At 43.1% G+C, this 16217-nt stretch overlaps 1 protein-coding gene across 1 annotated transcript in view; it reads left to right on the top strand.

Moving 5' to 3' along the window:
* frem1a (Fras1 related extracellular matrix 1a) overlaps window positions 1-16217 on the top strand; it is a 395391-nt gene that overhangs the window by 236466 nt on the left and 142708 nt on the right. Inside the window, exons 14-15 of the mRNA XM_059645008.1 lie at window positions 1366-1459; window positions 12397-12649. Of these exons, the coding sequence (XP_059500991.1) occupies window positions 1366-1459; window positions 12397-12649 (347 nt within the window). The remainder of the gene's footprint in view (window positions 1-1365; window positions 1460-12396; window positions 12650-16217) is intronic.

Genomic DNA, 16217 nt, shown 5'->3' with positions numbered 1-16217 from the left:
GTTCACCTGCACATCTGCCAATGCGATATACTGTATCCACTGTACCCGGTGTGGCTTCCATTTCATTGGGGAAACTAAGCGAAGGCTTGGGGACTGCTTTGCAGAACACCTCCGCTCGGTTCGCAATAAACAACTGCACCTCTCAGTCCCAAACCATTTTAACTCTCCCCTCCCATTCCTCAGATGACATTTCCATCCTGGGCCTCTTGCAGTGCCACAACAATGTCACCCGAAGGTTGCAGGAACAGCAGCTCGTATTTCGCTTGGGAACCCTGCAGCCCAATGGTATCAATGTGGACTTCACAAGCTTCAAAATCTCTCCTTCCCCCACTGCATCCCAAAACCAGCCCAGTTCTTTTCCTCCCCCCACTGCATCCCAAAACCAACCCAGCTTGTCCCCGCCTCCCTAACCTGTTCTTCCTCTCACCTGTCCCTTCCTCCCACCTCAAGTCGCACTTCCATTTCCTACCTACTAACCTCATCCCGTCTCCTTGACCTGTCCATCCTCCGTGGACTGACTTATCCCCTCCCTACTTTCCCACCTCTACTCTCCTCTCCACCTATCTTCTTTTCTCTCCATCTTCAGTCCTCCTCCGTCTCTCTCCCTATTTATTCCAGAACCCTCTCCCCATCCCCCTCTGTGATGAAGGGTCTTGGCCCAAAACGTCAGCTTTTGTGCTCCTGAGATGCTGCTTGGCCTGCTTTGTTCATCCAGCTTCACACTTTGTTATATTGTGAATTATTTAGTTTGATTTGACTTAGGAATGGTCCATTGAATTGAGGCAGGAGGCTAGTATTTCAACAAAGAGTTGTTTCGTCTTTATCTACGCCTTGTTGTGGACTGCATGCATTCCTGGCTTTAAACTTTCTGTATTATTTTACCTATAGCCTATGAGAGAGATAATTGAGTGAAAAAATAATGGAAGGTTTTAATTGTGGTGATTGATATACTAAATGAATATACTTGATGTTGAAGATTCTCTCAGCTCTTCATTCCTTTGATCTCCATTGCTCATACTTTGAGTGTAGCAGCTGTACACTTTTGATGTCAGACAGAGAAGCTTATGGTTGATTAGATCAGTTTTGAGGCGCATGATAGTCTTATGTAATTTGCATACACTTTCAATATTGTCATGTATTGTCACATTCTCTTTATTTAAATAACTTGAACTTGATTATTGACATTGCTTAACACTCTTCCAGATTTCAGGCTAGCAATTAAGTACTAATTCTCTTACTGCCTCCACCCAGTGTAAAATATGCTAATTCCATATTAGACAGTGACTGGATCAGTTTCAATGGGATTGAGTTTTACTTTGTGATGATAATAACCATAGGTGAACATATGTGTCCATGTGTTCACAGTTACAATCATGATGACTCTGAGACACTGCATGATGAAGTCGCCTTTTCAGCCACTGATGGTTCAAATTCAGCTGAATGTGTTCTGGAAATCCAGGTCAGTGGGGACAGAGTAATTAAAAGCAGTGGGAGCATTGTTAGAGATTTTATTTTTAAAACTCCCTGTGTTAAATAAAATGGGAGACAGCCTTAGCTATTTTGTTTATATTTCTGTTTAGAGAGTTAACAGCTTATTAGCTGAATTTCAGTTTTAAAAATCTTGTTGTATAATATTACTACATGGATACTGAACCCTGCTGACTGTATGGACAACATTCTCTGTTCATGCACTTTTAGTTTTGCTCAACTTTCATGCTTTTAGGGATTCCACCTCTCCCACTGATTTGATATTGCTTGTCAGATATAACCCAAGTACAGTGAAAAAATTGTTTCACAAGCAGTACAAGCAGATCATAGCAAACATGGACGTACCAATCATGGGTGCTTCAACAGAGTGAGGCGTACAAGATTAGGGATGAGATCCCTCTGTAGTTTGCTTCTACCACAAAGAAAGGTTAATTACATGACTCTGGTTTCCCCACCAGGATAACCAAGATATGACTATGAAACTCCCATTAGCCTGCAGTAGTTTACTGGACGTGCTCTATTATTCTGAAACTGAAACGCCTGTCTCCCTTTGTCAGGGAAGCATGTTCAAAAATAGTTGCTAATAGTTGTTTTCTTACTTTCTTTAATTAGTTACTGAAGTTACTTAAAGTTAACTTTTTTTCAATTAACCTATGCAAAGATGATGTTACACACCTATGTAGCAGTTGGGCAATGAACTCAAGCCTCCCAAAGTCATTATTAACTTCTATCTGTAATGTTTCTAAATGTTTCTGAAATCAACTTCATCTGGTTTGGGATCTCTGTCTCAGCTCTTTGAACATGGCAACAGGAGTAGGCTATCCAGCACCTTAAGCCTTTTCCACAGTTCAATAACATTATGGTTGATCTGTGCCCTAATTCCATTTATCTCTTTTTATTCATGTCCCTGAATATCTTTGAATATGAATTTATCTATCTCGGATTTAAAATTATTAATTGATTTCATATCAACTGCTGCTTGCCAAAGAGAGTGTTAAATACTAGACTAAAGCCCCTCAAAACATATCAAGGAGATAGCATAGACCCTAAGTTTTATCTTATTTAAAGGCAAGTGAAACATAATGTGTTTCAGATGTGATCTGATTGATCAAAATACTGGGCTTAGACCAAAACATATTTCATTCTTACACCATAGTTAAAATACAAGCAAAAAGAAGAAGAATTGGCATCACTTTAACTCTATTGAAATACTTTACAAAGTAGTGTATTATTTAACTACTGCTTTTCAACTGTTCCAATATAGCAACATGCTATAAACACACACTTGGCAAAGAAAAAAATTAGCAAAATGGATTTTCTATCCTAGCTATTTCCTCCAGTCCAAGAGACAGAACAGCTAAAAGAATGAATCTAGTAGTAGAGAGAGAACTCAAACTTTTGCAGCAGGAGAGAGAGAGCTTTATTTAGCAACTTCAACTCTAAAACTCCAACTTCAACCGCTGAAAGCAAAACTAAAACCCTTGGTCTGTGTGAGTCTGACTCCAACCACTCATGCTTCTTTTGCCTACTTCAAAAAAAAATCCAAAGCTATTTACTCTGCTTTTCATGGAGTAGACACTTTAGTACCAGATTTACAACATCCTCTTTTCAAGAGAAACAATGCAGACAAATCACTCTTAAAGGCATATGTCATGACAAAGAGTTTTAAACCTTTATCACCCTTTGTGTTGAAAAGCGCCTCCTACCATCTCTCCTTATCCTTCAGCCTGGTCTTAATTTTTAGACTATGCCTCCTAGTTCTAGAACCTGCAACCAATAGAAATGGTTTATCTTTACCTATCCTGCATTTTCCTGCTCATAACTTGAAGACTTGAATCAGGTCACACCTTAACCTTCTAAATTCTTGAGAAAACAGACCTAATTTGTAGAATTTCGTCTCCTCGCTCTGTACTTCTCCCTTCCTTGCTTTGGTACAATAGTTCCACATTTCTGTTATGTTCTTGTTCAAATGATATTAGTATATTCCAATGTCTTCTAATTCTCCCTTAGTCTGTTTCAACTCTGGCATCTTGACTGTAGTGTTTTTTGCTATGATCAGTCTGTTGATCAGTTTTCCATAACCTCTCTCCGGGCTATATTTTTGGTAACTCTTGAGTTCTGAAACTGTTTTCATTAGGTTGTGATTTTGTGAAAATGAATTATCAGAGACCTACATCATTTGACTTTAATACCTGAAACTTTCATGGACTAATGAAAGTTTTATAGAGGATTCTCATCATCTAAAATGGCTGCTGTGATCACTTGACAAAGCCAGGCATTCCACCTAGTATATCACACAGAATTACCATTTTAGTCAAGGGGACTGAGACTTAGTGAAGCTTCAAGAAATTTTCATCTCTTGTTTTACTCTCTCAAAACTGCAAAACTTGAAAGATAAGAAGATGCCAATGACTAACCAGCTTGAAATGGAATGATTACACACTCTGGAATCGATGAAGGTACGACCTTCAGCAGCCTTTCGGCAACAAAGGAGAGAGACAGCAATATGAGCTTATAACAGCAAGGATACAGGAAGCTTTTCTTGCCCTCTGTTTCTCCATCAATCTCAGTCATAAAAATTCACATCAATAAAAAAGCTACTTAGAAAAATATGTTTGCTGAGAACTTAATATTTGCAAACTTTTCACTTCCCAAGAGGACAACAGATAAACAATTGTACTTAGTTCTTTTCATTCCCATTACCCAAAGTACTCTTAAGATCTGTTACTGTATTTGCCTTTACCTTCCTGCCTGTACTAGATCCATTTAAGTAACTTTAAACGAAATGTTATACCTAGTTGTGAAAAACCAATTAACACTATTTGTTGTAACTGGGTTTGAAAATTTCAGTTATGAAGAGAAATTGGACAGATTTGGGTTGCTCTCCTTTGAACAAAAGAGATTGAGAGGGAACATGATTGAAGTATATAAAATTATGATGGAGAGATGAATTGTGGGAACATGGATTTAAGGTAAAGGAGCCGAAGGTTTCGAAGAAATGTAAAGAAGACCTCTTTCTGCCAAGGTGGTGGGAGAAATCTAGTACTGTGTAAGAGTGGTAGAGGCAGAAATTCTCATAACATTGTAGGAAGGATTTAGAACATAGAACATAGAACAGTACAGCACAGAACAGGCCCTTCAGCCCACAATGTTGTGCCGACCATTGATCCTCATGTATGCACCCTCAAATTTCTGTGACCATATACATGTCCAGCAGTCTCTTAAATGACCCCAATGACCTTGCTTTCCACAACTGCTGCTGGCAACGCATTCCATGCTCTCACAACTCTCTGCGTAAAGAACCTGCCTCTGACATCCCCTCTATACTTTCCACCAACCAGCTTAAAACTATGACCCCTCGTGCTAGCCATTTCTGCCCTGGGAAATAGTCTCTGGCTATCAACTCTATCTATGCCTCTCATTATCTTGTATACCTTGTATATTTAGATGTGCACTTGTGATGTTAAGGCATACAAAACTATGTGAGAAGATCTGAAATATAGTATTGGAATAGTTAGGTGACTGTTCCTGACTGATGCAGACATGATATATCGAAAGCCCTGTTTCTGTGCTGTAGATCTCCATGGCTTTATGACTGTGAGGGAGTTTAAAAGAGAGGGGTGCTGATTCTGCTTACTCATGTGATTATATTAACAGAAATATTAAAATACTTGTCTCTCCTCTTCTTCATGACTTTTTGCTCTGTACTAATCACTTTCAATGATATTTGGCTGCAATTTCTGAGGCCCAGGTGAAAATTCTGTTCCCAATGTCCTTCCCAGCAGTGATACACTATTCAGTAGTAGTTTCTCCCCTTTGATTTGAGGATGATAAATTGAACATTTAACATTGAATAAAATGTCACCATGTGGCTATCAGCTTGGAGGCACTGAGTGGAAATCTGTACACTGCAAAGGTCTTAGTTTTATCTCTCTACATGCCCACCTTTATGAATTTTGGGCACAAGAGTCTTTTTCTGTTGCCTTTGCCTCTGTTCATTTCTCTTGGACAAGAGACCTCTCCCAGTCTGTCAAATCCTTTCACCTGTCTCTAACACTCTCCCTCCATTTGGACCCGTCTCTCTGGCCTTTCGTCTGCACTTGACCTGTTCAGCAAGAACAGTTGACATGACATTTGTTGCCTCAATATTTTCTGCCCCCACCCCTTATCCATTCCAACTTACCTCCCTTGCAATTGACTATACTCCATGGACTGAGATCTAACCCTGACTTCGTAATCAAGCCTACCAACAAGGGTGGTGCTGTTGTTATGGGCACACTGGATCCACATTGCAAAGGCTGAGCATCAGCTCTCAGATGCCTTTTCCTATCTATTCCAAACCATGACCCACTATGAAACACTAAGCTTTTACGTCCAGAACAGTTATTAATCTCATTTCACCTGGTGATGAAACCCCCTATGCCCCCACCCCATCACTCCTCATTGTCTCCAAGATCATAGTGCCATAACACTGCAAAGTCCGCTTCTACCTCCGCTCCCAAAATCAACGAACAGGACTGCCCAGACATATCCATTGTTACTGCCTGTCCCTGCCCCACAGAATACATCTCTTCCTATCTCCTGGAAAGAAGGCTTGAACCATGCTCATCGACCACCATCCTCTCACTCACATCAGGTCAAAGAGATGGCGATGGGTACTTGCATGGGCCCCAGTTACACTTGTCTCTTTGTCGAGTACATATAATATTCCCTGCTCCAGTTCTCCTCAGGCCCCAGCCCACACTCTGGTACATCAGTGACACCATTGGTACTGCTTTCTCTCTTCTGCCTGGAATTGGAACAATTATCTATTTCACTTGCAATTTCCACCCACGGTCTCCTTCACTTGGCCCATCTCTGACTCCTCCCTTCCCTTCCTTGACATCTCTGTTTCCAATTTTATGGATGGGCTGGCCACCAATATCCACGACAAACCTATCAACTGCCGTAGTTACCTTGATTGTACATCCTCACATCCTGCTTCCTGTAAAGACTGTATTCCATTTCTCCAGTTCCTCCATCTCTGTCACATCTGTTCCAATGTTGACAATTTTGACAAGGGGGCCGACAAAATGTCCACCTTCTTCATCACCTGAGGATTCTCTATCACTGTGGTTGACTGGGCCCTCAGCTGTGTCTGACTCATTGCCCGCACATTGGACTTCATCCCATTCTTCCCTCGCACAACAGCAGTGGGTTTCCCCTCAACCTCACCTATCATCCCACTAGCATCCATATCCAAAGGATCATTACCCACCACTTCTGCCACCTCCAGCAGGATGCCACCACCAAAAACATAAACCCTTTGCCCTCCTTGTCAGGCATCTGCAGGATCTGCTCTGAGATATTTGTTCCACTCCTCGTCTACTCCCAAAATCTCTCCAAACCCCCATGGAACCTTTCCAAGCAATGACAGAAGGTGCAATATCTGCCTGTTTACTTCCTCCCTTCTTACTATCCAAGATCCCAGATGTACCTTCCAGGTGAAGTAGCAATTTAACTGCATTTCACTCAAATTAGTTTACTGTATTCACAGCTCCATAGAGTGGTCTCCTCTGTATTGGGAGATAAAGCAAAGACTGGCTGACTGCTTTGCAGAAAACCTATATTGTGTCTACAAAAATAACCCTGAGCTTCATGTTGCCTGCCTTTTCAACACACCACCCTGTCCCAGGGCAACATCACTATCTTGGGTTTGCTGAAGATCTCCAGAAAAGCTCTGCATAAGCTTGAAAAACAACACTTCATTTCTGCTTGGGAGCCCTGCAGCCCTCTGGACCAATATCAAGTTCAACAATTTAAGAGCTTGAGCACCTTTCCCATTTCTTTACCCTAACCCCTACATAACAGGTCCTGTCATAACATGGGCTGCTATCACGAACAGTCCATTGTTAGCCACTAACAATCCCCATTAACAGCTATTCATTTTCCGAGGCTGACCTTTACCCCATACCTGCCAAACTGTAAATTTCTCTCGGGTCTTCATCTCTACCTAGTGTTTACTCCTTCCCATCTCCCCACTCCATCTTTAGCATATTTCCCACACTTTTCCCAATGAGCTCTGAAGTGTCACTGAACCTGAAATGTTAACTCTGATTTCTCTCCACAGATGCCGCCGGACCTGCTGAGTTTTTACAGTAATTTCTGTTTTTGTTTCAGATTTTTAGTATCTGCAGTTCTTTAGTTTTTATTTACTTATTGTCAGAGTTACGGGTACATTGGAGACCACCACCTTCCACTTACTCTCCAAGCTCTTACCATCCAGATTTGGAAATATATCACCATTCTGCAGTATCACTTGGTCCTTCCACTCATAAAGGCACTGAATTTCTTTATAGTCCAAAGACTGTAGTTGTTCAAAAAGTCAGCTCACTAACTCTTTCCTGAGTGCAACTAGGATTGGGCAATAGTGGCCTAGCTAAAAATGTTTGCACCCATAGTGATTTTTTAAAAATGCAATTCTTGATAATTTCTTATGTTGTGATTAGAATCCCTAGGCCTTGTACTCTTTTATGACACTGTGTGATGTCCCAAAGATCTGGGTAAATTTTATGAAGAATTTCCAGTCCAAGATTGTTTGTTATTATGTGTTTTCATTGAAAACCAGTAATTTGTTAATCTTGGTAATAAGTTTGTCCTGTTCAAAAAATGGAACATACAGCATTACTGATGTGTTTGGTATATTTTTTCATCACACTGTTATGCTTAAAGGGTTTGTTTGAAGTTTTGAGTCGATATCTGATAAAAGTTTTGCCATTTTGAAATGTCAGCTTTGACTCCGCTGTATCTAAGCCATAGCCTCATAGAGTCATACAGCAGAGAACAGACCCCTTGGTCCAACTAGTCCACGCTGACTGTGTTCCCCTCTTAAGTTAATAGTATTTCCTGTAGATTCCCAGTATTCTCAACAGTGTGCTTATTGTTGTCTGGTTATTGAGTCTCATCATCTCATTAATCTCTATTAAACTATTGAACTGTATGTAACATCTTAACAGTTCTGAAGAAGAGTCATACCAGACTGAAAATGTTAACTCTGTTTAAGTCTCCATAGTTGCTTTGAGATATTACACTGCCTGTAATTTCTAGATTCTGACAAATCTGTATGTAAAATAAACTCTTCTCATTTCGCTTTGTCGTTCTTTTGTTTGGCTAAATTTCTAAAATTTGAGTCATCTCATAAGTGACCTTCCTGCCAGGGGAAACATTTTCTCCCTGGTCCTTAATGACTTTGAATATCTTTATTAAATTTGCCCTCAACCTTCACTGCTCTCAGGAAAATAATCATTAACTCCTGTAGTAATTTGCCAGCTATTCTGAAGCGTGCAGCTTAGTGAGCAAAGAGATGTAGGGTAGAATCTTACTGCTTTTGGCTAAGTGCAAGTTATATCGAGTTTTTTGAAAGGTTTTCTCCACATGGCTTTGCATCCACCTCCTACCAAGGTTCATACTCTACCACTTTCATTATTCCTTGTAGCAGCTTGCCTCACATGGTTTTGTTTCACCCAACTTCCACAACAGCTACAGTGTTACCTAATCACTTGCCCAGGACTCCTCACCACCCTTTGCACACCTGCATCAACACTAAAAGCTGTGCCACTGACTTTTGCCCCACTTAATTCTTCCTTTTCTCTTATTCCAGGAGAATAGCCCATGATAGGATGTCTAACTTCATGTCCACACATTATGCACCTTGGATCAGTGTCTTTCTTGAAAGCCAGCTGCATCATGTGGAAGCAAGATGAACAAGGCATCTATGGGATTATGCTGATGCTACTGCCGTTGTGCAAATTCAAATTCTGTCCCTGGCTCTGTGTCCAAATATGTTGGTGTGAATGAAGTGGTTGACAATATCTGTGGCAAGATCACTGGGGATTAGAGACCCTAGAGATCTGTGGCCTGTGCAATATATGAGTGTAAAGCTCAGAGTGTAAAGGGCCTCACACTGGTGGGTGCTGCTGTCCCCTCTGCTGAGTATTTTAATGCCTGTTAAAACACTAAGTCAAAGAACTCTACTCCAGAAGATTATGTAGCCTGCTTCCATGGTTCACTAAGAAAAAGAAACAGGGTGCATGTCTCTCACAGATAGGAAATATTCTTAATCATTTTTCCCTACTGTTACAAAATAATTGATAACTATTATTTTTCACAGAGATAATAAGAACTGCTGATGCTGGAGAATATGAGACAACAAAGTGTAAAGCTGGAAGAACACAGTAGGCCAAGCAGTATCAGAAGAGCAGGAAACCTGACATTTCGGGTCTAGACCCTTCATCAGAAATGGGACAGGGGAAGAGAAATCTGAAATAAATAGGGACAAGGTGGAGGCAGTTAGAAGATGCATAAAGGAGAAGATAGGTGGAGAGGAGACAGACAGGTCAAAGAGGTGGGGGTGGAGCCAGTAAAGGTGAGTGTAGGTGGGGAGTTGGGGAGGAGATAGGTCAGTCCAGGGAGGACGGACAGGCCAAGGAGGCGGGATGAAGCTGGGAGGTAGATGGGTGTGGGGCTTGAGGTGGGAGGAGGGTATAGATGAGAGGAGGGACAAGTTAGGGAGGCAGGGTGAGCTGAGCTTGTTTTGGGATGCGGTGGGGGGAGGGGAGATTTTGAAGCTTGTGAAGTCCACATTGATACCATTGGGCTGCATGTTTGCCAAGCAAAATATGAGGTGCTGTTCCTGCAACCTTCGGGTGGCATCATTGTGGCACTGCAGGAGGCCCAGGATGGACATGTCATCCAAGGAGTGGAAGGGGAAGTTGAAATGGTTCATGACTGGGAGGTGCCGTCGTTTGTCGCGAATCGAGCGTAGATGTTCCATAAAGCAGTCCCCAAGCCTCGGCTTGGTTTCCCTGATGCCCCTACACCTCCCCCCTCACCCTCATCCCAGGCCGCAAAGAAGGCCTTCCTTATCAAACAGATGTTGACCTACACATCTGCCACTGTGGGATACTGTTTCTGATGTGGCCTCCTCCACATCTCCCATGGCTACTTAGATTACACCTCCTCCCACCCACCTTCCTGCAAAATGTCATTCGCTATTCTCAATTCCTTTGCTGCATCTGCTCCCGAGATGAGGTATTCCACGCCCGCACATCCCAGATGTCCTCGTTTTTTTAAGGATCGTGACTTCCCCCCAACAGTGGTCAAAAACGCCCTTGACCGTGTCTGTCACATTTCCTGCAACTCATCCCTCATACCCGCTTCCCAAAATAACAGCCAAAACAGAATCCCCCTTATCCTCACGTACCACCCCACCAACCTTCGGATCCAACACATTAGCCTCCGACCATTCTGCCATCTGCAATCTGACCCCACTACCAAAGACGTTTTTCCCTCCCCACTCTTATCTGCTTTCCGGAGGGACCATTATCTCTGTGACTCCCTTGTCAGCTCCACACTCCCCACCAGCCCAAACACACCCGACACTTTTCCCTGCAACCGCAGGAAGTGCTACACTTGCCCCTACACCTTCCCCCTCACCCTCATCCCAGGGCCCAAGAAGACCTTCCACGTCAAACAGATGTTAACCTGCACATCTGCCAATGTGATATACTGTATCGGCTGTTCCCGTTGTGGCCTCTTCTACAATGGGGAAACCAAGCGGAGGCTTGAGGACTGCTTTGTGGAACATCTAGATGTCAGAGGTAGTTTCTTTACTCAGAGACTAGTAAGGGAATGGAATGCTTTGCCTGCAACGGTAGTAGATTCTCCAACTTTAGGTACATTTAAGTCGTCATTGGATAAGCATATGGACGTACATGGAATAGCGTAGGTTAGATGGGCTTCAGATTGGTATGACAGGTCGGCACAACATCGAGGGCCGAAGGGCCTGTACTGTGCTGTAATGTTCTATGTTCTATGTTCTATCTACGTTCTGTTTGTGACAAATGACTGCACCCCTGGTTGCGAACCATTTCAACTCCCCCTCCCACTCCTTGGATGACATGTCTATCCTAGGCCTCCTGCAGTGCTACAATGATGCCACCCGAAGGTTGCAGGAACAGTACCTCATCTTTCGCTTGTGAACCATGCAGCCCAATAGTATCAATGTGGACTTCACAAGCTTCAAAACATCCCCGCCCCCAACCGTATCCCAAAACCATCCCAGCATGTCCGCCACTCCCTAACCTGTCCTTTCTCTCAACTATTCCTTCCTCCCACCTCAAGCCCCACACCCATCTAACTACCAGCATCATCCCGCCTCCCTGACCTGTCCGTCCTCCCTGGACTGACCTATCTCCCCCCTAACTCCCCATCTACACTCACCTTTACTGGCTCCACCCCGCCTCTTTGATCTGTCTGTCTTCTCTCCACCTATCTTCTCCTTTGTCCATCTTCTATTCGCCTCCCCCTCTCTCCCTATTTATTTCAGAATCCTCTTCCCCTCCCCCATTTCTGAAGAAGCTTTCCTGCTCCTCTGCTGCTGCTTGGTCTGCTGTGTCAAGCTGGATGAACACCTTGTTATCTATTATTTTTGACATTCTCTTTATCTAATAATCCTGTTGTCAACTATTCTCCAGCCTAATTGATCATACAAGTGGCTCTACAGTGCTGGAAGTATAATATTGAAAATAAAGATCACAGTAAGATTTTTTGAATAGTAATCAATGGTAATGATATTGTACAATTGTATGAATCAATTTAATTTGTCACCTTGAAGTCAAGTTGAACAAAATTGGAAAAGGTATAGAGCAGTCTGTCAACTCATCATTCATTTTACACTGTAGCCAAGATCAATTTATTCGATGCAAAGACATTTGTTGTTTCCTGGTTGATATTTTTCTGAGAATCTTTTTAACAATATTAGAAAGTCTGGCTCCCTGGGAACTTTAATCTTGCAGCCTGCAAGAGCTGATTGGCTTGATGTTTCTGTTGCAGCCTAAATCTTTGTAATGCCCTGTGATTTCACTCCAGATACTACCAGTGAATGATGAGCCTCCAGTGATGAAGCCTGGCCTGAAGCCCGTATTGTATTGTCTTGAGGGGGCAGAAGTCACCATCACCACAGAAAATCTCTACGCTACTGACCTGGATAGTGAGGATGAGAGGCTTATGTTCATGATTGCAAGGCAACCATTCCATGGAATGGTACAGAAAGATAGCCAAATTGTTGACCACTTCTTTCAGGCAGATATCCTTTCAAGGACAGTGACATATATACACACTGGTAAGTAACTTCTCCTTATGTAATTCTGTTGTGTTCTTCATATGCATCTTTGGCTAGCCCCTTAGATTAAGAGATTCAAAGATTATTTCATAAATTCATATAGTACAGAAAAGGCCCTTTGGTGCATCAATTCTACACCAACGTCACGATCCAATGCCCTAATCCCAAATTTCTGCGCTTGTCAGATATCCTTGAATGTTATATCTTAAGTGCTTATCCAAATATTTTAAAAGGGTGTAAGGTTTCTGGCCTCCACCACCTTCCCATACAGTGCATTCCAGATTTCCCACTACCTGCTGAGTGAAAAAGTTTCTCCCCAAATCTCCTCTAACCTCCTTACCCTAAAACTATGGCCTCTTGTGTTTGACGCTCAACCAAGGGGAACAGCTGCTCTCCATTCACCCTGTCCATGCCTCTCAATCTTATATATTTCAACAATGTTCCTCCTCTGCCTTCTCTGCTCTAAAAGGAAATAACCCAAGAATATCTGTTATCTCTATATTGCTCAATTTCTTCATTCCAGGCAATATCTTGGCAAATGCCTTACTGCTTAGGAACAGCAAGGGAGTAGTCACCTCGTTAGGGGTTTACTACAGGCCCCCCAATAGCAGCAGGGAGATTGTAGAAAGCATAGGTCGACAGATTTTGGAAAAGTGTGGACGCAGTAGGGTTGTTGTAATGGGTGACTTTAACTTTCCTAATATTGATTGGAACCTCCTCCGAGCAGAAGATTTGAATGGAGCTGTTTTTGTAAGGTGTGTTCAGGAGGGTTTCCTAACGCAGTACGTTGACAGGCCGACGAGGGGAGAGGCCATTCTAGACTTGGTGCTCGGAAACGAGCCGGGGCAGGTATCAGATCTTGTGGTGGGAGAGCATTTTGGTGATAGTGACCATAACACTCTCTCATTCTACATAGCTATGGAGAAGGAGAGGATTAGGCAGAATGGGAGGATATTTAATTGGGGAAGAGGAAACTATGATGCGATTAGACACGAGTTAGGAAGCATGGACTGGGAGCAGTTGTTCCATGGTAAGGGAACTATAGACATGTGGAGATGGTTTAAGGAACAGTTGTTGGGAGTGATGAGTAAATATGTCCCTCTGAGACAGGCAAGACGGGGTAAGATAAAGGAACCTTGGATGACGAGAGCGGTGGAGCTTCTAGTGAAAAGGAAGAAGGTAGCTTACATAAGGTGGAGGAAGCTAGGGTCAAGTTCAGCTAGAGAGGATTACATGCAGGCAAGGAAGGAGCTCAAAAATGGTCTGAGGAGAGCCAGGAGGGGGCACGAGAAAGGCTTGGCAGAAGGAATCCGGGAAAACACAAAGGCATTTTACACTTACGTGAGGAATAAGAGAATGGTCAAAGAAAGAGTAGGGCCGATCAGGGATAGCATAGGGAACTTGTGTGTGGAGCCTGAGGAGGTAGGGGAAGCCCTAAATGAGTTTTTTGCTTCTGTCTTTACGAAAGAAACGACCTGTGTAGTGAATGAAACCTTTGAAGAGCAGGTGTGCATGCTGGAATGGATAGAGATAGAGGAAGCTGATGTACTGAAAATTTTGTCAAACATTAAGATTGACAAGTCGCCAGGCCCGGATCAGATTTGTCCTCGGCTGCTTTGGGAAGCGAGAAATGCAATTGCTTCGCCACTTGCGAAGATCTTTGCATCCTCGCTCTCCACTGGAGTCGTACCTGAGGACTGGAGAGAGGCAAATGTAATTCCTCTCTTCAAGAAAGGAAATAGGGAAATCCCCGGCAATTATAGACCGGTAAGTCTCACGTCTGTCGTCTGCAAGGTGTTAGAAAGGATTCTGAGGGATAAGATTTATGACCATCTGGAAGAGCATGGCTTGATCAAATACAGTCAACACGGCTTTGTGAGGGGTAGGTCATGCCTTACAAACCTTATCGAGTTTTTTGAGGATGTGACTAGTAAGGTTGATGAGGGTCAAGCTGTGGATGTGGTGTATATGGACTTCAGTAAGGCATTTGATAAGGTTCCCCATGGAAGGCTCATTCAGAAGGTCAGGAGGAATGGGATACAGGGGAACTTAGCTGCTTGGATACAGAATTGGCTGGCCAACAGAAGACAGCGAGTGGTAGTAGAAGGAAAATATTCTGCCTGGAAGTCAGTGGTGAGTGGGGTTCCACAGGGCTCTGTCCTTGGGCCTCTACTGTTTGTAATTTTTATTAATGACTTGGACGAGGGAATTGAAGGATGGGTCAGCAAGTTTGCAGACGACACAAAGGTCGGAGGTGTCGTTGACAGTGTAGAGGGCTGTTGTAGGCTGCAGCGGGACATTGACAGGATGCAGAGATGGGCTGAGAGGTGGCAGATGGAGTTCAACCTGGATAAATGCGAGGTGATGCATTTTGGAAGGTCGAATTTGAAAGCTGAGTACAGGATTAAGGATAGGATTCTTGGCAGCGTGGAGGAACAGAGGGATCTTGGTGTGCAGATACATAGATCCCTTAAAATGGCCACCCAAGTGGACAGGGTTGTTAAGAAAGCATATGGTGTTTTGGCTTTCATTAACAGGGGGATTGAGTTTAAGAGTCGTGAGATCTTGTTGCAGCTCTATAAAACTTTGGTTAGACCGCACTTGGAATACTGCGTCCAGTTCTGGGCGCCCTATTATAGGAAAGATGTGGATGCTTTGGAGAGGGTTCAGAGGAGGTTTACCAGGATGCTGCCTGGACTGGAGGGCTTATCTTATGAAGAGAGGTTGACTGAGCTCGGTCTCTTTTCATTGGAGAAAAGGAGGAGGAGAGGGGACCTAATTGAGGTATACAAGATAATGAGAGGCATAGATAGAGTTGATAGCCAGAGACTATTTCCCAGGGCAGAAATGGCTAGCACGAGGGGTCATAGTTTTAAGCTGGTTGGTGGAAAGTATAGAGGGGATGTCAGAGGCAGGTTCTTTACGCAGAGAGTTGTGAGAGCATGGAATGCGTTGCCAGCAGCAGTTGTGGAAGCAAGGTCATTGGGGTCATTTAAGAGACTGCTGGACATGCATATGGTCACAGAAATTTGAGGGTGCATCCATGAGGATCAATGGTCGGCACAACATTGTGGGCTGAAGGGCCTGTTCTGTGCTGTACTGTTCTATGTTCTATGTTCTATGTTCTAAAGCTCCTCAGCACCTCCTCTAGTGCTATCACATCCTTCCTGCAGTGAATTGACTAGAACTGAGTACATTACTCCAGTCCTGGCCTAACTAACGCTCTGTATAACTCCAACAGTCCTTTCTTGCTGTTATAATCCATGCCACAACTGATGAAAGCAGGTAATCAATATGACTTCTCCACTATGCTCTTCAGGTGCTCTGCTGACTTCAGGGATCTGTGAATAATTACCCCAAGATCCCTCTGTTCTCTGAGCTACCCATGTTCTTCATTCATTAAATACTCCCTCATCTTGTTTCTACTTCCAAAGTGCACTTGTCAGGATTAAATACCATCTGTACATCTGACGAACCCATCCTGTAACCTATAGCCATCTTCTTCACTGTTAACTACTCAACCAATCCTGGTGTTATCTACAAATTTGCTTCGCAATCCCCCCACATT

This window comes from Stegostoma tigrinum, chromosome 3, assembly GCF_030684315.1.
Source record: "Stegostoma tigrinum isolate sSteTig4 chromosome 3, sSteTig4.hap1, whole genome shotgun sequence".
NCBI classification, from domain to species: Eukaryota; Metazoa; Chordata; class Chondrichthyes; order Orectolobiformes; family Stegostomatidae; genus Stegostoma; species Stegostoma tigrinum.
Note: the sequence above shows the minus strand (reverse complement) of the source record. Positions and strands in the feature narration are given on the sequence as shown.